General features: G+C 44.4%; 1 protein-coding gene across 1 annotated transcript in view; it reads left to right on the top strand.

The window, feature by feature from the left end:
* Window positions 1–253: 253 nt before the first annotated feature.
* Window positions 254–25,103, top strand: part of LOC115312631 (venom peptide isomerase heavy chain-like) — a 40,470-nt gene continuing 15,620 nt past the window's right edge. Inside the window, exon 1 of the mRNA XM_042293142.1 lies at window positions 254–321. Coding sequence (XP_042149076.1) covers window positions 282–321 — 40 coding nt within the window. The 5' untranslated portion in view covers window positions 254–281. The remainder of the gene's footprint in view (window positions 322–25,103) is intronic.

Here is a 25,103-nt window from a genome sequence, read left to right as displayed (position 1 = left end):
CAATGTGTTTTTGTTAGTTGATGGTTCATTCTATGAATATAAAAATTAGGTCACTATTTTACCCGACTGTATTTACCCTCTCCCCAGCAATAATCTGTCTGGGGCTGCGGGGTAATCTGGAATAAATAAATATTACGGATTACTTAAATAAGCGTGTCCCCCCCCCCCCCCCCCCCCTTATGGTTAGCAATTTAAAATTCAACAACCTTTGTTTAGAGACATCCAAAATCAACTCGTCCTTTTTTCAATTGCAGTCAGATTTTCGCACTTCCTGATTCATCATGGGGGCATCTGTACTCTCCATGGTGCTTCTACTGAATGGTACGTTACACACAAACTTTGCAATCGTCTTGATTAACGCAGCCATCGGTAGAGAAATCAAAATGCACAACTTCCAATTTTGCAGCATCTGTAAACTACTGGTCCGATGAAAATATTCAAGATACGATTAATGGCAAAAAAGGTGGTGAGTGTTAAAAGTCGCAATATTCTCCATTATAATTTTCAGATTTGTTGCTATGATTTCTTTATTACTCTGCAGGAATCTATAGAGCCAATTGCGAAAGTTTTAAAAGTTTTTTTTTTTAACCTGGTAGTCAAACACTTAAAATAACACTACTTAACAGGCAATTAAGCAATAGTCGGCGGACTATACTTTTCTACGAGCCATTCAGCAACCGGAGTTTTTGTGTCCAGTTCTAAAATAATTTCACAAACGCAAAAACTGCTCCATAAATCTCTCAAAGTCTCATGGCACTCAGTATGTGGTCAAATTGGTTTAACCTATATTTGTAAATGCCGTCAATACTGTAATCGCAGCATTACATTGCACCTAGGCTGACCACCTTCCTGCTAAAAAAGTATATTAGAAGGAATTTATTAACACGCACAGCATTAAATGTCGCTCTGCTAACACATTTCATATCCAGTGTTGTCCAAAAACATATACACCTCCCAACTGTATTCCGTGCCAGAGTATCGAAGCAAAATTCTTATCGCTTCTTTTTCGCTTTGGGTTCAAGGCTTTCGGGTCAGTTCCGGTTCAGCTCCAGGAATCAAAAGTAACAGTTCAAACCGGTTTGAACCGCGAAATTGTGAATTTATTTTATGCGTCGTTTTGGTGATAGGCACCATATCCGCCGTGTAACAAGTAGCTATATACCATTTTTTAAGCTTTAAATATTTGCCAAAAAAAATCCGTGAAAGCTACAGTCATCCGTTTTTCGCAGGTGAGATATACGGCCAAGGGGGCGTAATACAAGAGGCTTATGGTAACGCTGAGATTGATATTTAGATAAAAATTCTGAATTAACTTTCAAATTAGCGATATGAAACATATGGTTCCAACCAAAAACTCGTTAAGCCTCATCGAAAAACACTAAATTACCCGATTTCAGAAAGACTGTGCGCGTGAGAAGCGCAGTCGCGCGCTCAATTCACCCGTCGTGCTGCAGGAACAAAGAGGCTACCGTTGCGATAAGGCTGTTGCTCGATTTTTCCGGCTCTCATCTTAGCACCGGCCTTGTACCTGCTGCACGAGTGGTATTTTTAGCTCACCACTACGCTCCGCACGCGTTCAAAGTATTCCTAAAAATTGTTGATTTAGTGGTTTGCGATGAAGCTCAGAATGTTACATATTGGAACCATATGTCGATTTTAACAAATCAAAAAGTTATTGAACAAGCTTTGCTTAATTATCCGACTGATCTTTACGATTAGCCCCATATACTATTTCCCCCTGGCCGTAAAACTCATCTCGGGGGGGGGGGGGGGGGGGGGGCACTTGACCTGGGGGTCACGTGACCTTGCGGTTACGCCGACGCTGACGCCGACGCTTGCGCTTTAAAAAAAAGAAAGCCGTTAACAACTCCCTGTAACACCGAATTAGAGCGCACCTCTTCAGGAGGAGGAGGGAAGGGTACTGAGGGGAGCATATACCCCTCCTCCCTACTCCTCACCTCCTCATGGTTCCTGCTACTCGTCCCTCCGAGCGGCGTCGGCGTCGCCGTCGCCGTCGGCTTAACCGTGAGGTCACGTGACCTCACGAGGGTTACGTGGCGTCATCGGGGTCACGTGACCTCACGGGGATCATTTGACCTCACGGGGGTCACGTGACCTCACGGTTACGCCGGTGGCGACGGCGGTGTCGCTCAAGCAGGAAACGGGCGCCTAAGAGCTGTGCTCTAAAATTACAAGACGATACATTGCTTCATGAATTCTTGGAGAATGTGTTAGCATGACCCTTGGAATGCCACGCACGTCCTGCTTTAGGAAACGCTAACGCTGACCCCTTCACTTTTCATTTAGAGCGCAGCTCTTAGGCGCCCGTTTGCGGCTTTAGCGGCGTCGGCGTCGTCGTCGGCGTAACCGCGCGGTGCATTTTGGGACGCATGACGTAACTGATGACATCAGCAGTGACGTTACTGATGACGTCATCGGCATAGGTATTGTCACTGATGACGTTATCAATAACGTCACTGATGACGTCATCTTCATCCGCATCGTCATCGTCACTGATGACGTCATCAGCGACGTCACTCATGACGTCATTGGCATCCGCAACGTAATCGTCATCATCACTGATGTCGCCATCAGTGACGTCACTGAAGACGTCATCGGCATCCGCATCGTCATCGTCATCGTCACTGATTACGTCAGCAGTGGCGTCACTGATGACGTCATCGTCATCGTCACGTGATCCCCCCGAGGTCACGTGTCCACCCTCCCGAGGTCACTTAATCCACCTCCAGTACCCTTCCCTCCTCCTCCTCAAGAGCTGCGCTCTAATTAGGCGTTACAGGGAGTTGTAAACGGCTTTCACTCTATTTAGGCTTTCTCTTTTGCTTCCTATATATTTTGCTGCCTCTTTTTGGCCTCGTTACGGGGTCAGTGTTAGCGTTTCCCATAGGGAGACGTGTGTGACGTTTGCCAGGGGTCATGCGAACGGATTCCCTAAGAGTACTCGTGGAAGGAACCGCATCCACATCACTCGTGGAGGAAATCGCATCCATCGTTTTAACTACACACACATCCCAGCCCCCGCACCACTGCCACGTAAACCTAGAGCGAAGAACATCAGGCGACGGCAGAGTGGCAACTGAGCCGGCATTCCGGCGCGCTGCGGCGCAACACCTCCTAGATAACAAAGCCGTAGTGCTCTATGAGATGCCGTCATCAGACAAGGCGAACGCTGGACACAGATTGGAAACGAGTTATGCGTCAACGTTGGGCTCAAACTTGACTCGAAGCCGAGCGCTCACGCAGCACTCGATTGCAATCTGTGTCCCGCGCTGGCCTTCTCTGATGACGCCATCTCATTCAGCAGCACGGCTTTGTTACCTAGGAGGTGTTTCGCTGCGCCTCCTCTCTGGCTCCGTGCCAGCTGTGCGCGTGTTTTCGACGAAAATGAAAGGGCTCGTTTTGACGAAAACCCGGCGGTGTCTGTGAGTTTCCCAGAGCCGGGAGTGAGGGAGAGCTTGACAGGCGTGCTGAAGTCAGCTCTTCGGACGAATGGGAGCGGCGCACGCGTCACCCTCTCCCCTCCATTTTACCTCTCTCCCAGACGCTGATATATAAAAGACATCACCGTGTTGTACGATAGCCTATACGTTAGCGTGAAGACGCTAACGTATACAGGGTCTTGTAATGATAATTCATTACAACACTCTTTATACTGCGTTAACCCCTAAAGGGGCAGTGTAATGATTTTAATGTTGAAATAAGTGGCCGTTTGCATTTTTATATTGTTCATGCAACCCCAAGTGACCAAAAACGCGTCACCTTTCCCTGAAGAACTGCTATTCTTCTGCGTAATCACAAAGCAAAAAAAGAATTATTTGCCGATCTGCAGCCGCCTGTCGGGGTTACGGGAACTGAATTGACACCGTCTCTGGGGGTACGCGGAAGTCAACAAAACCTCCGCTGCTATACTCGCCGTCAGCACCGTGGCGAAGCGTCCTTTGTGTCCGTCGCTCGCCGCGGCCTTCGACGAGGCTAATCCTTTCAAAGTCGACAATCGCGGAGGAAGCGGCTGGTCTCTGGAGAGTGAAACCCAAGGGGAAACTACGTGAACTTCCCGAGTACGTCACTCGAAAGTCAACGTGGAGACTGGAGAGGCACTTTGACCTTCGATTTGTTTAATTTTTGTTTTTTAAGAACTAGCGCTCGCAAGCAAGTATACAGTTTTCTGCTTTTCGTTCCATAGGCGACGCAGATTAATTTCTGCAGTTAATTGGCCATTGTCTGAAAATTATTGCACAGCCCCTTTAAGCTTAGACAACGCGGGAGCTACGTGCCCTGCAGACCAATCAGCCACCTCCCTCTTATCTGACCCGTATCTCCGCTGTTAGGTATGGGCGGGCGGGTGCGTGATGACAGGGCGAAAGAGAAGCGTATGACTGCTCCAACGAGGACGTAGCTTCCACCCCAGTCTCAGCTTAGAAGTGAACGGAGTATAGTTTTTCATCGTTCGTACAATCCACTTTTATTTTCAGGTACCATAAATGAGAAATTGCGTTCTTTAACTTCGACAAAACAGTAGAAGAACATCGTGATCAACGTACAAAACGCAGTATTTATATGAATCAAAATCCATTTGTTTAAACTCGCCACATATATTTTATTTGAAACAAAAGGTTGTCACAAGGTCTGGTAGCACACCTAAAATACCGGTGATTGGAACAACTTTTCATCCCAGTAAGAAACGCTGAATCGTAAATGCGCTCATAAACTAAAGAATAATTGCGGCGCCTAAAATCATGCAATAGGCTCGTCGTTATTTATATTATGAAATATGGTCTACAAAACATGTTTATAATATGCAGGGTGGGCCGTAAGGACCAACACATTTGACACGCCTTGCAAGATTCAAATTCAAAATGCACATACCTGAAATTGGGCACGCGAACGTATTTAGTTAAGATGTTTTACTGAAACATTTTTGGAGCTCAATTTTTAGATAGTGACGTATTAAAAATACTTTATTATTTTAGTGTAACCCTCATAAAATAGCAACAGCCAGCTACAGATCCTTCCTGACCACAGCCAGCGAGAGGACTGAATTCCTATGGGGGTTCTTACATCCCTCATCTTAAAAACCTACGTTCATCTAGGATGCAGCGAAAGGCGAGTCTGTTACTGTCATAGGCTGCGAGCCCCTTGCGGTTGATATGTGCGGCGTTTTTGAAAAAGGACCAAAATTTCGTACTGAGCCCCAACAGCCTGGAGTTCATATGGTGTCAAATGCCCACTACATTGCTACTAAAGCTCAAGAAAAAAACCCACAGAGTTGCGTTTATGATTGGTACTACTGAAAGCAGACGCTCAATTCGACAAGAAGATAAATATTTCTTGTTCAGTTAATCGATTTCCAGAAAGCAATCTAAATCTCCTCACTACTGACAAGGAAGGAGGTTTTGTTGGAACGACCCGAGAGATTTACCTCGATAAAGTCCAGTTCGCCGTAGATAAAAAAAAAAAAAAAAATTAACTGCTTGGAGAGGTTTAATTTAAAAACACGGGAAGGCAAAAGCACCCCAGATGTGCCACAGACGGATGTAACCCATGTGAGGAAACAAATAAGTACTGCAAAAAGTAACCAATTAGAAATGTTTTTCGCAGCCAAAATTCGCCAAGATGGTTGCCCTTTTCGTGTCTTGGCAGGGAGGTATGTCTAGATTGTTTTTATGCCACCTAAACAACCTTTAACTGAATGACCCTTGCTAATTCCAAAGTCAGAGTCATTGATATATTACCTAAAATTAAGTCCCTTGACAGTAATGTTTGGACTTTCCCTTGACGTGGGGGACTTCTTCTATGCGGTCCCTCAGGAAAGAATGTTTGAAGCAGTCAGCGACTGCACCGGGGCTAACGGAGCTGTTTCGTTTCGAAATGAGTGTGATACGCCATGAGAATCTTTTATGGAACTCTTGAGGTTCTACCTCAAATCTACTTTTGTGACTTTTAACGGCAATGATTACATTCAAAAGAAAATTATTTGCATAGGCTCCTCTGTAGCACCTGTTTTGTGCGATATTTTCTCATCCCATAGTGGCGGGGCGTAGCCCAGAACCTCCCCACAACCCTGGCATTGGGGATCTTTAGATACATGGGTGACTTTACACCAGACTTGACCAATACGATTCTGCTACATTCAACATTATATGTAACACGTTCAGTCATGGGTTACAAGCTCATTGCGAGATTTAATTGTTAGATCTCCAACTGTCCTGTGAAGACACACACACACGTGTTGGACCCACTCACCACAGTCCAAAAGACTCCTACCGTTTGAGTCTGTCCACTCAAAGGTAATCAAAAGAGGAACAGTGCAAAGCTGCTTCAAAGCGGCCTGCCGAAGTCTTGTGAACACAAGGCCAAGTTTAGTTACGAAGCACACGTTCAAAGACTGCAGGATTCCGGATAGACTAATTTATTATTGCTTAATGTAATAAAATGAGTGACAACTCCCAATGGAAGAGGAAAACAAAGTTATGAGAAGAAAAGCCGGCTGGCTGTGATACTCTACATTCACAACATATCTCACAGCCTCAAACGAATAGCTTCAACATACCAAGTACCGGTGGTGTTATCAGCACCGAGCAAACTAAAAAAAAAATGTGTCCCAAGATTAATTTGCTAAATGAAAATAATAAACAATGCACCGTCAATCATATACATAAGTACGTCATCTGCAACACCAAAGTAGTAAATGAAATTCCGTTCACATGTGGGAAACTGTACGTTGGACAATATGGCCGGTGTATGAATGTGAGACTTTGAGAGTATTAACATTCTTTTCAATCATCACCATCGGGGCTACTCGCCATACACGTCCGGGTCTGCCATTGCACTCCTATATTCCAACAGACTAAAATACTTAAGCGCTACCGTAACAAGAGATCCAGAGAACTCTATGAAGCAAAAACTATCTTGTTTCAAAGGGATGCTTGCCTAAGCCCACCATCAGTAGCGTTGTCTGAGAAAGAGATGGGTTACCTTAACATTATTTCTAAACCCGGGTTGCTTTAATGTTTTCTAACTTCATGTTTGACCTGGGTTGCTTTTGTTTAAACTTCTAAATTTTGTTTTTTATCGCTCTTTTAAAGGGGTGAACTTCCATTCATTTTTAATTTCTTTAATGCATCTATAATCTATAACATTAATTTTCCTCTTTCTATCTCCACATGTCCTGTTTCTTGTTGTATGTCTTCCTCGGGGAATGTATTCAACACCCAGATAGATTAAGCGCTCCGTCTTGTCTCCTCTTATTTTCCTTGGTGTTTGCGCTTTTGATTTTAACAGTGGGTAGGCGGGCTAGTTGGTTCTTACGTACATGGCTCGTCCTCTGTCAAACTTGTGTTTCCCGTGTTTTTCGCGCTACTCTTTTACCATCAAAACATATTAATCTTCCCTCGTATTAAATATATACTTTAATATCCTGTAAGCTGTGCGAACTGTGGTATTGTCAATATAAATAAATAAATAAATATATATATATATATATATATATATATATATATATATATATATATATATATATACATATATATATATATATTGTGAAGCCACCTGTGTTTACCCACATATCAGAGTTCGAATATATGTTGTTGATGCATGAGGCGTGCCTATTGTATATAAAACAATAGAAGACGTTAACAAAGCTAACGCAAGACCCAGGCAAAAGGAAACACCACTTTCGGGAGCGTTCGGGTGAAGAGGGTCGCGTGCGCACCGTGGCGCGGTTTGGGTTGCCGGTGCCGCCGACAAGGGCTCGCCGACGATTGACCACGTGAATTTGTCATTACGGCATTTAATGAAATATATGAACACTGACCACCTGGGAGCAAGTTCACTACCCAGTCGGAAGACGACGAAAATGCGGTATGGGGCATAAGAGTAAATGAATGACCACCGTTTTTACTATATTTTTAATATTAATCTCTCTCTGACTTCAGCTCTGAAAAAAAGGTCAAAAGCTATCGCGAAATTACGCTCGCCTATCCAATTTCAGTTATGTACATTTTGAATTCGAATTCCGCAAGGCGTGCCAATTAGTCCTCACGGCCAGACCTTGCATATGATGACGACGTAAATGAGTTAAAGGAATACTATTCGCTAAAATTGTTTGGCAGCTTTAGGACAAACCCCTTGAGTCTACCTTTTATAGAAACACTGAGCGGCAATCACAGCGCTTGCGTTCCTAAGCAACATTGCTTGCACTCAGCACCGTGATTCTGGCGAAGAATCATGAAGACATAAATTATCAGAATTTTTCACTCTAATTGATACGCACCTTCGTACTCAAATCGATTTTGGCCTAAAATAGCGCTTACAGAAGGGGACATTTTCGTTATACGGATAAACTGGCATAGCCTTGCTCTTCAGGCTTGTTTTTAACAAAATGCAGGTCAATATTATTTTAAGAAAGGCATATCACTCTTGCGAATTGATATTTTTTGTTAAATATTTCATACTAGTGTGTTATATTCTACTCGACATTTTAGCTACTTAAATGGTCACTTTCTGGCGGTCTGCGTGCGAAAGCGTCTAAGTTCCATCACGCGTCCCGTTTACTTTGTTTTTGTGCAACCGAAAGACACATGAAGTTGCTGTTCATGACGTAAAATAGGACATGGCAGATTTCAATATGTTTGAGAAGTTCTATATGCGTCAGGAACATACAGGACTTTAAAACTCTCCCAAATCACTTTGAGCCTATAAAGAATAAAAACGCCGCAAAATATATGCTGACCATCTTTCAGATAATTAGGGTGTGCATTTACTTAGATGCATGTCTTCAAGGTGATGGACCATTTGTTTATGTTGTCAAACTGTCATTCAATAATTGAAAACACTTTTTTCAATTCCTGTGACTTTGTAAAGTTCAAATGACTGAAAATAGTGAGTTGATGGGTTAGTTTATTGTTGACAGACGCGCTAAAAGAGTAGTGCACAAAGTATGGAATAAATATTTTAGTTTCAAGTTAGCGCTCGTCCTGTGTTTTGCTTCCTCTCTGTCCCGTCTTTTATGCGCTACTCTTTTAACATGCCACATAACTGCTTGTGACCGATAGGGGAAGACGATACTCGAAAATGCCTCAGCTAATCGGGCCTTGGAAATCTGCTATTTTTGTATTTGGTCAGTGTGAAACATCGGGCCCGGTATAGGCCAAAAAGCACTTTGTGCTCACATGACAGATCTGAAATCGAATACTCAAAGTGTCCAGAAAGATAATGGAAATGAATGGTAATCTTCAAAACAACCTGATGCATGAGGCCTTATTGCAAAATAAATATATAGAGATAGAATAACGTTTCTAATTACAGATAAATAGCGCAAAGGACTGACGAAGATTCTTATAGTTCTAACATTAGTCATATTTGGGCATCAGCTTGCATGAACTCGAAACTTGGTGAAATACCTTCTCGGGAAACTTATGTTACATTCGGTTTGATGCTCAATCACATTTGCCACTCACGTTACAACTCCTTGCTTTGTCGGTCGGACATAGGATCTATAATTGTATTTCACTGCAATATATCATTGCTAGACTTCAGCGTATACAGCCCAACTTTACAATTTTTACATCTAATTTTGCTAGTGCTGCGAACATCGCACTTCACCAGAAAACTGAACTGTTTAACATAGCTTGCACTTGACGTCATCGCACTATATGCAGGTGGCAATTGCGTTTCGTTCTTGGTGAGAAAATGAAATCTGGTAGTGCCAAATGCACGCTGCCGAAGATTAGGGCTCAGTGCAAGCAGTGTATTTGAAAAAAAAATTCTTCGTGCTTAGTGCGACAACCTGAGGAAAGCCTCTGGCACCCCGAAGAAGCGCCTTCTGACAAGAGTATTTTTTTTTAATTATGTTTTGGTGCCCCGCTTTCTGGTCTGTGCTCAAAATGCGGCGCCAAGGAACCTTTAGAACACCTCGTTTTCTCTTTCTTTTTTTCGTTGCTCGTCTCTTCAATATGCTTGTGTCACTCGTTTACAGTAATTGTCCATTGCTTTGGTTTCGCACCCAAAAATTAATAAAATTACGGAGCTGGTCAAACGGTGAGGGAAAATTTGAAAACAATAATTAGAGCGACTGGAAATACTCTGCTGCCCTCTCAGGCCACCAGCACATTTCTCTTCAGGTATCCCTCCCTCTAAGAGTTGTATTTTCATAAACGTCGGATTGATAAGTCAGGTTTTGTGCGTTTAATTCCCGGGAACAACCATCTGAGACAGTTAAGCAACGACGAAAAAGTGTTTGGGTGGCTCAAAGATTGGTATCTGTAAAATGGGTTGTGCAACAATTTTTGTACTTTCAGTAGATACTGCTGAGACGTAATCCCTGGGGTTGATAACTCGAAAAATAGCATTTGTTTTCTCTCCGCTCAATGGGAGACGCAGAACAAATAAAGACGCAGCTTTTCCCATGAATTTGCGATTAGGATAAGCGGCCACGTGAATTGACGCTAATTATATATAGTTCAATGTTTATCATGGTCATGCACTGGGGTTGGCCAAGCATAAAGCATGGGATGAGCTTTAGACATTGTTAGAATTCGGCTACGATCCATTACGCGAACTTAGCGCGACGTTGATTGTCACAAACCCGAGCTCTCAACTGCAACATGACTTTCGGTGCGAAGTCGAGATGTCATGTGACATCACGGTGTCAACAACGCTAACAACTCTAGTAACGTTCCAAATTGCAATCGAAATGGCGCAGGCAGTCATGGGCCCACTGACGTGACATTACTTAACATTATGTCTTGACACAGTGGTGCCTGGAGCGCATCTCTGATTGGTATCTATAGATAGATCAAACGTGGTCCCCAAGTGTCACCAAATGACGTCACAGAAGCCGGAGTGATATCTAGTCGGATGTCGCGATCCTAGTGGTTGGTCCAAGAAATGATGGCAAAAAGCACGAGTGAACGCGAGTGTCGTTGTCGGCGAGGTGTTCCAATAGCCGTGTATTGGGAGAGTTTGGTTATTCATCGACTTAATAGGCGAGCACCTCGTGGCCCACCTTAGGCCGCGGAACAGGTCCCTAGCGGTGGTCATTAGCTCTTAAAATGTCACTTCACAAATTTAAGCCGTTTTAGCGTGGCTAGAGCAGAAAAGTGTAACTCTTGGTGACTGAAAACTTGGCGCATGCGAGGTTTTTGTCACATCCATATTCAACGGTAGAATAATCGAGCGTGCCCTCCAAACCAGAGCAAAGTGCGTAGATGGAATTACTGCTGCTGCGAGACTGAACGGTATTATTTCCCGCCTTAAATGTCGTTTCCGATATTGCGACGTCGAGATCTGCTGACTGATCGACACTGTGTCTCACTTTTAGTTTACACTCTAACCGCCGGGGGAATATTCGGCGCTGGCGGCAGCCTTTGCTCCGTACATTGGCCATACTCTCCCAATATTCGGCTCAGTGAGTCCCAACTTCTGGCTGCCGAGGCATCTGTGAAGTGCCACACCGGAGAGCGACCTGCGCAGAACACGCGTCTGCCATATAAACCACCGCTGCTTGGACATCGCCAGGATCGAGACCGATGACAATATTACTTTTCAATGACGTCTTGAAGTGGAAATTGAGGGACAACTTTCTTGGGCGCAGTAGACACACCAGTGGGAGTCATGTTCCAAACACGACACTTGACGCCATGCTTGTCACGTGATCACGTGACACAGGCTAGATTATAGTGCAAATAAAAAGCGCCACGACAACGCGCAATTTCTCAGACATTTCAATTCTCTATATGGCGTTTTGATCATGATACAGAACTACAGCTGTCAATAGTTTTATACTTAAATTTTGATTGTGTAATACTTACAAAACTAATTACTGTAAAACATTTTGTACCGGTTACCGTTACAATTGTTCAGGTCCAATTTGGGTTCAGTTCCAAGATGGCGGCAAAAGTTTTGGTTCTAATGAGTTCAGTTCGACTAAAAAAAAACGGCTACGTCCCGGTTTTCGGTTCGGTTCCGGTTGGAAACTCTGATTGCGGCCATTAAGTTGAAATAATTTTCTCTCAGAGTTTTTTTGTTTTTATTTAATTCCTTTTATGTTACTAAATGTGTTTAAGTTGAAAACCTCAAAATTGACTGCAACAGAACTCAATGCACCAAAAGGAAAAAATAAACAGTAGTACACTATTTCGGCTTATCGTTTCCTGGCGATGATAACTTTTACCAACATGCTCTTACAAAAATTTAGAATAAAACTTTTTTTTTTGTTTTTTCAACCATTGTCAGTTGCAGGCTTTCTTGCCCTGTGTGGCCGTCTTCATTAAAATTCTTCACAACGAACCTTTCGTATTGACACAGTTTGATTTCAAATCAATTCCAATAGTTTATTTTTCAGCTTTAGGCTAGCGACTCATTTCTTCAGTATTTTTGAACCAAGGGAAGAGGCACTCCGGCGCAAGCCCGTCGGTTCTCCTGGAAGAACGACGGTGCCTTCCCGCAATACCTTAAACTCTGTGTTCATCCGTATCTCGGCTCTGCATAATGGTATGCTATACTCAAATTCCGCCATCTGCCTTTGCTGCGGATTGTGCGCCAAAGAGTTGAAGGTGCGCGAATCTCCGATGCAGTGTCGTCACTGACACAGGCAGCTGCATCCAGAAGTATTTGGTGCGGTGCTAGACGGCCTTCCACTGGAATAAAGAAGGACGTTAGTGAACTTGTTTTGGTAATGTAAAAGCAGGAACAGTTTTTGGTACTTACCAGCCTTTTCCTTCATCTCATGACACGCCCGAAGCACGTTTATATGGGTGGGGTCACCGACATGCGTTTGGTAACTGCAATAAGAAATTACACAAGTCTTGGGCGTGATCGGTTACAATTTTAGTTTTACAAACTCCTCTTTGCCGGCAGGCCCAATACAACGTAGTTTCGTTAACCTTAATGGAAGTGTAGGAATGTCCCTCGTGGTGAAGCATATCGCCACCTGTCTTAGTAGTAACTACCTCCATTTAGACATGGAGAGTGAGATGGGAAGCAAAAGAGATCCGTCTTTTATCATCTGGAAGCAACCAACACAATAAGTCCCAAAGCGAAGCACAAAAAAAAAAAACGAAGAGAATTGGGTTTAGTGGGCTTTTTTTTATTGTGAACTTTATGTTCTTGAAGTTTGTTTGATAGTAAGGTGACCCAGATAAGGACAACATGCAGGCTAAATGCTGCAGGTTGCCTTATCTTGGGGTCATTGGGAGATGCTTTTGTTCCTTTTCGTACCTCACTGACCTTGTACGGATTTGGTTGGGTGACCCCCCTTTCGTAACTTTCCAAAAAAAAAACAAATAGAAAAACTAACGTTTAACGATCTTGGGGTCATCGTGTAACGAACTGCCAGCGTGAAGAATCATCATATGACGAATGTCCCGCTGTGTCGAACGGGCATGTTACCAGTTGCCCTATGACAAATTGACCTGTGACGAATGGGCCGTATCCCACAAATTTCCACGCCAGCTTTTTCTTCTGGGCGATTGCTCAGCCAAGCAGTTCCTTGTTTTTTTCTGGTCGAATGCTCACTTACGTGTACGGGACAGCTAGGGTCACCGTAATCAAGATCTCGAGTTGTCAACCTTTGTTTCTTTGCCTTTTCCAGGATATTATTGCTTTGCGCGCAACGTACGAAACGGACAATAATGTTTTTGTTCTGTCAGTAGCATAAATTCGAGTTGCCTCGGAGTTCGAAAATACTCACTTGTGCCATACATTTTTATATGGTGAGACAACGTGTGATCAAATGTGGTCAGCAAAATAAGATTACGTAATGCCCGCCTTGTCATTAAAAACCGATGACACACATGAAGGTAAAAAACATAAACCAGACTGAATTCCTAAAGATAATTACATCTGCAACGCATAAGAAGCACTGATCACTAGACCGCTTTGAAAATGACGACGCTAGCATTCACTTAAAATTTATTGCAGTAATCACCACTTGTAGTGATTATTTCGGTTACAAACGAAGGTACCACACTGTGTGGCAAGCTATTGTTGTGGTCGACGCTTTCCCTTAAATAATATTGCTATCATGCGAGATTATGTAATCTAATAGTCTGCAGAGTTATAAGAAAATAATCAAAGCTGGCTACCCAATCAAACACCAAAAACGAGTATTGACTGCAGAAAGCCAATATGGCGAGATTAGGGTGACGAAGATAATCCCTCGTTGGAGACAGACCATACTTCAGTATTATGTTTCCGCTAAACAATACAGGGGGATTCAAGGAGACGGCAGGCTCTTTAAATCGACCGCAAAATTCGGTTTCTTAACCAATCGCGCTACGACTTTGTGCAGCGTTGCCTACAGATCGTTCTTTTTTTTTTTTTTTTGTAAAATTTGCAAAGAGCGAATTTACCTGAGGAAAAATTAAAGAAAGAAAAAGGCTTAGCTCCTATGGAAACGCAGCGACGCCACCGGTCTTCAAACAGCATGGCGCCGTTTCGCACGGGAGACAAGAGATGGCGCAACGAACGCCGCCAACGAACGAGCATACGGCGCCGAGAGCCAGCGTCTTTAGCAGACAATCTTTTCGACTCAAAAGCGGCGCGCGTTCCGCAGGCGGCGACAGTCGGAGAAACAAAAACAGGCACGGTAACAACAAGCAACTGCAGTTCCTTCTCTGCTAAATACGCCGGCTCTCGGCGTCGTATGCTCGTTCCAACGTTACTAAAACACTCAGTTGGGAAACTCGCCGTCGAAACCTGGGCCGCTGGCGTCCACCGAGACCGAGCTAAATGCGACAACAGCGCCACTCTTTTTCGTTTGTCTGTACTATGATCACCTCGAGCTTTTTGAAAGCCTGTTTTTTGCGTAAAAACAAACGGAAAAGACTCTTTTTGTATGAAATTTATTGGAGTTTAGTACCAAATGATGGGCGCATGATGTTTTTATCATCTTTTGTTCGCAAGGTTTTGCGGAACAATTAATATTGTTTTTATAAAGCCATGCCTCAGCCGGCCTTTCAGGTAGCGCGTCCCGACTTAGGTGCATTTTAACTTCAGTAGCTCAGCGCGGTGCGTCCGCCGGGGAGATGGGGGTTCATCCCTGTCAAAGCCAAAAATAGAAGTCATGTGCAGTTCCTCGAGTGGCCGCTGCGGGAGAAGTGGTGGCGTTGTGTTCGTCATTAGCTCGGTGCTCGGAGATAGATTGGGTCCATATTTTTAGGGCTGTCTCTATGGGAGTTTCCCAACTGAGTGTTCTAGTAACGTTGGCTCGTTCTTTGGCGGCAGTTGGCGTCGCGACCACTTGCGCCATCTCTCGTCTCCCATGCGAAACGCTGCCGTGTTGTTTGAAGACCGGTGGCGTCCCTGCGTTTCCATAGGAGGTAAGCCTATTTCTTTCTTTACTTTTTCCTCAGGTAAGTTCGCTCTTTGAAAAGTTTACAAAAAAGTAATGCACCATCTTTGGGCAAAGATGCACAAAGTCGTAGAGCGAAATGTTAAGAAACCGAATTTTGATTTCGACTTAAAGATCCTGGCGTCTCCTTGAATCACCCAGTATACTACCGCTAATTTTAATCCACGGCTAAGATTGGGGCGAAAATAATTTTACATCTATCCGCGGCTTATGAAACATGTTACGAAATAAATATGATCTAACTACAGAGTCTGTTTCTGCGTGAGAAAGTGCGCGATTGCATCCGCGAGCATTTCAGGAAGGAAGAAATGTTAGCGGAAGAGCAGTCATAAATCATGATTTCAGCATATTTGCGAGAATATTCTAATGGAGCTTTCTCAAAGCTTACTGATTGTTTTGCGACAAAGTAGACACACCGACCTTTTTTTAGAGTGCGGGATGTGCACCCAGGATGCATCGCAATGAAACATACATTTAGGCGAAGTATTTATTTATCGCATGAATTAAATAATGAATAACTTTCGTCCACGTCATTATTTTTTTTTTTCCAAACGGCTGAAACGACAGGTGACGTATGTGGTGCGAGCCTTAACGAAGGGAAACGAATAATTGGAGGACGGAATGCCACTGAAGGGGAATTTCCCTGGATGGTAAGCGTACTGCAACTGGTGCCGGGAGTTGTTCTAACGCGGTTTCAGTCGTCTTCCTGTCCGATGAGAGGCTTCATTGATTGCTTTATTATTTATAGCTTCAGTACAATACGCGTAAACTTTTTCTATCTTTGGTTGTTCATGTAGAAAAGGGAAGAGGCTGACCGACGATGTGTTTACGAAACGAAAACAAAACACCAAATGCTTAGTAGTGAATAAATTATTTTCTTTAAATCACTAAGCAAATACAAAATAAATGACAAAATTTGATTACCGACATTTTGCATATCATCTTTGCTGTTTCTTATAGTTTACTAGAAAATTATGAAGCAGTGAATGCGTTTAATTGTGCGCAGTACCAGAAATACAAAAATCACGTTCCTATACATCTTAAATTAGTTATTATGTCTCCTATTCCGGAGGGAAAGGCGAAAGTGAAGAATAACTACAGTGATGTCTCGTTAAAATGGAAACATTCGTTCCCCTCAAAAATCGTCCATAATAGAAGTTGTCCAAAAATAGTCCAAAAGCCGGGAGATGTCACGATTAAAATAAGAACACCGACTTCACATAACAAGAAAAAGAACTTCATTAAAGATTTCGTCTCCCATGCCGGGAAGCATCATCAGTACATACACAGGAATAAGACAGCTTCGGTCAACGCAGTCCTATTTATCGGGAAGGTCCATATAAGCTTCCGGGAGGGGGCCACGGTTCTTGTTGCACGCCGTCTTATCTCCGCGGATGAGCCATAACTCAAGTAGTTTGCGTGGGCCCCACCTATCCCCCTTCGCCAAGGTCGTCGCGGCTGCGAAGTCGAAGGTGTGTCCTGTGGTCCACGCGTAGTCGACCAGCTCCGTCTTAAGACGGGTGGGGTTCGTGGAATAGTTGACGTCACGTTGGTGTTCTTGCGTCCGGTCTCCCCAACGTACGAAGAGCCGCAGTCCTGGCAGGGGATCTTGTACACGATGCCTTTCGACACCTTTCATCCTGGCAGGATGAAAGAACACCAACGCAGGGGCGGATCCAGACCTCCATTTTGGGGGGGGGGGGGGGCGGTTCCTCGGCGTAAAACGGGGGGGGGGGGGGGGGAGTGTTTATATTTTTTGTGGAGTCATCGTTTTTACTAAACTCTGATAACATAATATAGATCTTGAGAGCTTTTGTATCGGTTTACCTGTAGGGGATGAACTCTTTGAACTTTCTGTGGCTATGCACACCAAGGCACACGCTCCCGTACTTTTGACTGCATAGCCTCAGAAAGCTGGGCATCTGGCCAACGCAATGTCTCTGCTCGTGCAGAAAATCACGTGCAATTGCAAGCTTACCAAAGCTATATTCACGTGCACGCCATACGTGCCTGCTCGTATGGGGCACCAGTCAGGACGCTACACTGTAGCGTCCTGACTGTGAATTTGACCGTAAAATTTACGGTCAAATACCAGGCAGCTGATGCTGCCAAACTTGTACAGTAAAAATAACGGTGCACTGTAAATCTGGTTTACGATAAATTGAAACGGGGACCGTAGAAATCTACGATCGGCCTTCAAATTTGCGGTAAAAAAAAATTTACAGCGCGCCGTTATGTTTACGGTGCAATTTAAACGACGAGAAAGGTGGTAGTATTCAGGTTCATAACATCATTGTATAGTGATGTTATGAACTCAATGACGTTATGAACCTCGACTGAACCAAGCACGTTTTGAAGGCTTTCAGCAAGTTGGCCGAACATGTATTGTTTGTACAAGAAATGCCGACGTTGAAATTCATAAATGGTTTTTTGAACTGTTGATACCGGCATAAGAAGCGTTCCGTTGAACTTCAGGTACAAAAAAAAAAAAACAAGGTCGTATTTTACGGCCTTCCTTTTTTCTCCTGCAGACAGAGACATTAACACGTCGTAGTTATCATTAGGGGATTGCATCACGTTAACAGCACCGTCTTCATTAGAATCCGCACTAGTCGACCGAGTCGAAGAGTCCGCAACCTGAAGCGGGCCTGCAGGCGATGCGCCGTCGCCCAAGAAACCCGTCACTCGTAAATGCGCCCAGTTCAAATGTGCCGTGATCGAACTATGATTTCACACCTTCTGACAGTTGGAGCACGAACACGAAAACAAAATGCTGTCGGTGATGTGGCCTTTTAGATGTTTTAGCAAAGCCTCCCTTGTGTGGCACTCCTCTAGGCATGGTGGCAAAGGGCACTGAAAGCTTTCCAAACTCCTCGAAACAAACCAAACTTCCCTTAGGCGTACCAATGCCTATGTCTTCTCAAAATATGACACCTGAGAGCATCATACGTAACAAACTGGCGACAGCATCCTTCGTCCACTCACTGAACCCAGGCAGCACACCATTGTTGGACCCCCGTTGGCTCAATGTTGGAAAAAAATGGCTCCAATATTGGTCTGACGTTGGCATTTTCGAAAACGCTACCCGATCCAATGGTGGTCCAACATTGGTGCCAATGTTGGACCACTGGTTCGCCAACTTTCTAGCCCACGTTGGACCAACGTGGTTCGCGCTTTTTTTTTCAATATTGGCATAGAGGTTTCACCATTGGCTGAACCAACATTGGCACCCAGCGCCCTACACACTGGCTCTTCCAACATTGGCTTAAATATTGGCATCCAGTTTTATACAATGGCTATTTTTTGCATCCATTGTCTATGCTATTATTGGATGCCATTTTTCAGCCAGTGGTCTAACCAGCGTCACAAAACAGTGCAGAGAACCAAGCAAGTATCTTGCCCTTTTTCCTCAAGCACTGTTTTCTGTCTGATACTAAAATCTTTTTTACCGTATTTGGATACTTTAGAAATCATTAAAGCTTACAAATGAATTGTTCATAACGTTTGACAGTTCATAATTTATTTAAACCGAATAAAAATATTTAAAACATTTTGCAATCAAGGGAGCCTAGGCAGACTCGGCAGCAGGCTCGGTAGTGGACAGGGCCGAGGGCTGGGCAAAGGGGTTCCACACAGGGGCCTGGCCACAGGATTCTGAAAGAGACAGAAGCGGGGGTTTGAATTCAGGTGAAGGGTTTCAGAGGCTTTCAGTTCTCTCTTACGCTTGTCAATAATGAATATCGAAATAAAACATAGCTTCATTATTAATCGCCATTTAATTAACTATTCGATTAATCGGTTCAGTTGCTCCTCAAGTATAAAATCTCGAAAGGCCTACCGAATTTTTTATGTTTACTTTTCCATATTATAAACATTGTTTTCGAGCAAATTATCTTTCGTTATTTTGTATGTACAAAACTGAGTACTTCGTTTTAAAATAAACAGATGCGCAGGTAAGACACCGGGGCCGGCTTGCTGGAATCAGTGTCTCAGCTGAGATTGGGTGAAAGAAAGCACTGTAAAGGCTGGGACGCGCGAGCGTCTTGAGTCGAGGTTTGAGTCCCGTTCAACTCGTACGCTGGCTTTGACAGTGCTTAATTTCTTTTCCCCCGTCTCAGCTGAGACGCTGTTTCTAGCAAGACGGCCCAGGCGTTTACTATTATATTGTTCGTCCGACTTGTCGTTACTCAGAACTCGATCGATCTAGATTAAAATATTCATAGTGATTTAAAAAATTAATCAAATAGTACGAAGGTTATTTCATAAATTGCTCAGTTCTACTCTTGTAATGTCATGGCGTCCCTTAACCTTTCATTTAGCTTTAAGAAGCCTTAGAAATTACAATCTCACTATTTAAGTTCACACCGATATTTCTACGTTGATTTGAAAAAAAAAATGTTTTTAAGATTTACGGTTTTCGCGGCACGGAAATATGTAGTTATAAATGTAGACATATTGCCTTTATAATATTTACAATTTATAAATCCAACCGCTGGCACCCTCTTTAGCTCACCAGTATCAAACGCACTACTAAATTAATTAAACGTTCAATAATTACCCCGTTATACGTAAGAACCTGAAAGTTGAACAGAACTGAATGCTTGAATCAATCAAGAATTTAAAATAAATCACACACATAAAATAGCTTATCGTGTAAAGACAATTACTGGCAATTACACTCGCAGAGCGCGGTGACATAACCGACACTCCACTCGCACCCAACAAGCCGAACCTTGGCAAATAAAGACCACTCAACGCTCTGTGGTATTCGGCTTTGGACCTGCCGGTAGGACTTTTTACTAAAGTACACATCTACCGCCAAGACGACAGCCACATTTTAACAAGAAAAATGAAATAAAAAGGACTTCGAACACAGAAATATTCAATCAGAACGTCTCTCACGGTCTATTAGGATAAAAAGCACTTACAAGTAGCGCTGTACAGGGCCTTTCGGGCCGATCGCTGTGAATCACACGCTGAACTCGTCGGAGATTCATTGCACAGAGTTCGACACGGTTCAGACTCATCGGATAGTGACAAAATGTACATTGCGCAGCAAGAATACCTATCCCCATGGTCAGGAGCACCTCTCCTTGTCACTTACATGAAAGAGAGAGCGGTCCGTCGTGTCTTCGGACCGTCGAAGCTAGTGGTCACACGTATGCCCACAACGAAGGAAGATCAGCGATGTGCAGGCGCTGTCGAAAGAATATTCATGGTCCTGGCAATCCGCATGTTGAAGATCGCACTTGGCACTAGGACGAAATGCGCTGCTGGTGATCGGAACTCCAGAGCCATGGCGGAGATGCCGAGCCGCCTCGCCCGATAAAAACAGTCTGCTAAGCAATCAAATGCACTCAGACAAGTTAGAAACGGACACCACGGTGTCCTGATATCCGCATGGTTATCTTGCCGTTCTTGTGCCTTGCAAAAGAGAGCTATTTCTGCCACAAAAAAAACAAACAAAAAAGCATGCATAAATTGCGAAGCACGTCTGCCAACTTGCAGTTCGCGGATGCGCGTGTTGGAAATTGAGGAGACCGTCCCCACCGTCTTCCAGTCGCTACCTTATCGTGTGGCCTTGATGCACGCGATCCCACTTTCTGTGTGCGTGGGTGTGCGTGTGTGCGTGTGTTTCGCGTTCTGGACTCCATCACCCCTAAGCTGAGAGTGCAGAGGAAGCTAAGAAGCTCGGTGAACTAATCGCAGGTCTATTTTTAATCACGTGATCACGCTCTTTCCCGTAACAACGCGCAGAGAGCGGTGCAGGTGATGACTGGTCCGGCCGGCGCGTAGCTTCCCCGGCACTGTCAGCTTAGGAATGCGCAGTGTCCTCCTCCCTCAAGGTCGCCGAGTCTTCTTCACTCACAAAGGAGAGATTAGTGACGGCGTGGGGAAAATGGGAGGGGAAGCCGTTCCGAGGCCGTCGGCGCGACCCCTCCCGTGTATGATTCTCTCTCTCGAATTCTTTCGTTTGTTTCTGCTGTTATTTGCTATTCGGGTTTCCAAAAACCAAGGTAGTAAAGATTGCTTAGACATGATAACCCTACAACAAGAGGACGAAACGGGACTGACAGAGACGAAGCTCCGAAATCAGCTCGGAACCTAATGTCAAAATTAAGAAGAAACAATGATAAATCAAATGCGGAAAAAAGGGGCTAGACTCTAAATCAATACCAACATCCGGCTAGACAATCCGGCTAGAGTCTAAATCAAGACCAACATTGTCGTCTGCTATCACTGCCTTGGCGCCGTGTAGGAGGCATTCGGGCTCTTATTTTGGTTGTCAAAATCATAGAGTCAATATGATAATCTATTATGTTGACTCTATAACCCGGACATCGTTTTTCTTTCTTTTTTTCCAGTTGGCGGTCCTGATGAGCCCATATCGCTGGCGACTGCTTAATATGCACAGTGAAGGAGCAAATCTTCGCCAATAAGTTCTGTACCTTGTTATTGTCTTGTTTACTTTGCAGAAAAGCACCTGAATCGCGTTTTGAAGAAATAACATAAAATTTACAAGCGCTCGAGCAATTTCAATTTGTTGAGGTGAAACGAACGCGCCTAAACCAGCGTATTCAAACATGCTTCCACTATTAAGCCAATGGTATTGTCAGAGTAACACACACCGACCATTCTATGCCGCTGTGTTCTTGAAATGACAATGAGCCAATGGTACCAACAGGAAAACAGTAACCATTATAAGCTTGTGTTTATCCAACATTGCCAAGCCAACAGTGTCCATTTTATGCCAGTCCCCATCAAATATTGGAATGCCAACGGCACGGAGAGACCAACGTTGACCATTTTATTCCAGTATTCATCCAATGTTAGCAAGCCAACGGTACTCGCAGGCCGACATTGTCCGGTTTACGGAAGTATTTGTCCAATATTCGCAAGCCAATGGAACGGACAGGCCAAGATTGCCCATTTTATACCAGTGTTCATACAATATTCGCAAGCCAATGAAACTGACAGGTCAACATTGTCCGGTTTACGCCAGTATCATCCAATATTCGCAAGCCAATGGAACTTACAGGCCAAGATGGCCCATTTTATACCAGTGTTCATTCAATATTCGCAAGCCAATGGAACTGACAGGCCAATACTGCCCATTTTATGCCAGTGTTCATCCAATATTCGCAACCCAATGAAACTGTCAGGCCAACATTGTCCATGTTTTGCCAGTGTTCATCCAATATTCGCAAGCGAATGGAAATGACAGTCCAAGATTGCCCATTTTATGCCAATGTGCTTCCAATATTGGTTTGTCATTGGAGAAGCTGGGCCATCACTGAAGATTCCCTATAATGGTATAGCCAATATAGGAAGCAGATTGGCTAAAGTGGACCATCATTGGACCTTTTCTTGCCAATGCTCTTCCAATATTGGCCCAACACCCTGTGCTGCCTGGGAAGAATTCGAGAGCTGAAAACGTGCTCATCGAATTGCACAACCATCAAGCGTGCTTGAACAGAAACTACAAATTCTGCAAGTAAACATCTTTTAGAGTGTTGTATTTATGCCACCATTACACTATCCTTGCCAATCAAGCAGCAGATTGATAGTGAAATACCTGCCTCGAGTATCCAGTTGCCTTCCGCTCCAAATTTTCAGGTGCACAAAAATCCGGGAATACCACAAACGAACGAGGACAAAATGGCGCGGAGACGGGTGGGAAGGCGGGAAAATGAACTGAACGTCAGCTTTTTCCACTTCTTTCCGGGTTGTCCCAACCAACGTTCCTTTCTTTTGTTTATGCTTCTAGCTAGTCGCATTGTTGCTCTACTGTTTGCTCTTAGTTCTCTTTTTTTTCCTTTTTCAGTTAAGGCAGTTACGCTCTGCGTTGGCGCGGCTGGCGCGGACAAAGAAAGGAGGTGAAGGGGCGAGAGGAGACTCTCTGGGTTCCCGCAGCTTCCGAAAGGTCAAGAGTGGTGACCAATTAGCGAAGCGCGTCTTTTCTTTCTGTTTTCTTGCTCCATGAAGTTTTGCGTTTCCCTCTCGGTTTTTTTGCTCGTTTACGGTGCATTTCAGATAATTCCTCTTCACGGCGTACTTGTAGTTTTTATTAGCGTATAGTGCCGTAAATTTGACGGTTACTTTTTACAGTGTATGCTTTCGAAGCTAAGCGCTTGTGAGCCCGAGCATGCTGGGCGCCGATAAAAGCTGCGCACAATGCCTGGTTACTACTACTGATATGTCAAAAAACACCTCGACCGCACGAACACTCGTGTGGGGAAAGCTCCAAAACTAATAGATTGCGTTTGTCCAAAGTGAAGTAGGGTAAGATGGGCCAAATGAGACGCGGGGCAAAATGCGACAGTTGGAGTGAAGGCATCCAACGAAAGTTTTTGTTTAGTGCCAGCTATCACCTAGACACAAGTCTCAAGCTTCACTGAGACGTGCCTTAGCCTGTTCACTTTGCGTGAGCCATAAATTACTGCCTTTGGCAAGTCCTTTCCGGAGAAAAAGAAATGCCGATTTGAGATTGCCGAGTTTACCGCCCGTCAAAGAGGTGCATAATTCCGCGCAAGATTACGCTTCGAGAAGTACGCCCCGGTTGGCACAGACTTTCTACCAAGGTATAATTTAATTTCATTCCTAAGTTTTATTCGCTTCATGCAGACCGAATTTGAGTGTTCAGCGTGCTTTTTTTTACGGAAATAATTATTCGCGTAACGGGATACGCGCGAGACAAAACGCGACAATGTAGCATTGTATGACGCGTGTGTCAATAATGTACCAGTTTCCTGGTTGTTCCTGAGTCATATTTTCCTCTCGGTGTCTAGGAGGATCAAAACGTACTATCGGGGAAAAATGAAATGCGAACAGAGGAGCGCGTGGCTCGCGGTACAGGCTGCGCCGCCTGGAAGTGAACCTAGGGGCGAGGGTGCGTGGCCTACTTTGATGTGTTCACGCCCCTCGATTGGCGCTCCCCCAGCTTCGGCAGTGCACCTCTCAGTGCGCTGAATGCTGTCACCGCTATCTTTGCCTGCTCGGTGAATGCGGAAAGCTTCTTTGCACCGCACGCGTTGAGCCAGCAAAGATAGCGGTGATAGCTTTCAGCGCACTAAGAGGCGAGCTGCCGAAGCTTGAGGAGCGCTGAGCGAGGGGCGTGAACACGTCGGAGTAGGCCACGCACCCTCGCCCCTAGGCTCACTTCCAGGCGGCGCAGCCTGTACCGCGAGCCACGCGCTCCTCTGTTCGCATTTCATTTTTCCCCGATAGTACAAAAGAAAGACAACAGGGGCTTCATGGCGCATAAGTAACACTACGAATGCTCTTGAAAGTGAAGCAACAGCGTCACTCCCTTCGCGTTGCCGCCACACTTTTTGGCGTACCAAGGGATGTGCTTCAAAAGCGAGCGAAAAGACAAAAAAAATAAAAAACAATGGCTCCACAAAAAAAAAAAAATGGCGAGGCGTTGGGGGGGGGGGGGCGATCGCCCCCATCGCCCCCCCCCCCCCCCCCCCTTGGATCCGCCACTGCAGCAACGTGACGTCAAGTATTCACGAACGCCACCCGTCTCCACTCTATTACTGCACTCTATTACCCTGCACTCTATTCCGCTGCAGGTGGCTATCCTGAACATCAACATGTCTCACTTTTGTGGGGGATCTATCATCAAACCGGACATCGTTGTGACCGCTGCACATTGTCTAGACGGGCAAGTATATGTCTTGCTTGGAAAGAAGAATGCGATGAGCGGTATACTTTCCTTTCTAGGAAA

This window comes from Ixodes scapularis, unplaced genomic scaffold (assembly GCF_016920785.2).
Source record: "Ixodes scapularis isolate PalLabHiFi unplaced genomic scaffold, ASM1692078v2 PGA_scaffold46__3_contigs__length_2488377, whole genome shotgun sequence".
Classification (NCBI taxonomy): Eukaryota; Metazoa; Arthropoda; class Arachnida; order Ixodida; family Ixodidae; genus Ixodes; species Ixodes scapularis.
The sequence above is the reverse complement of the archived record's forward strand: the minus strand, read 5'-3'. Positions and strand labels throughout refer to the sequence as shown.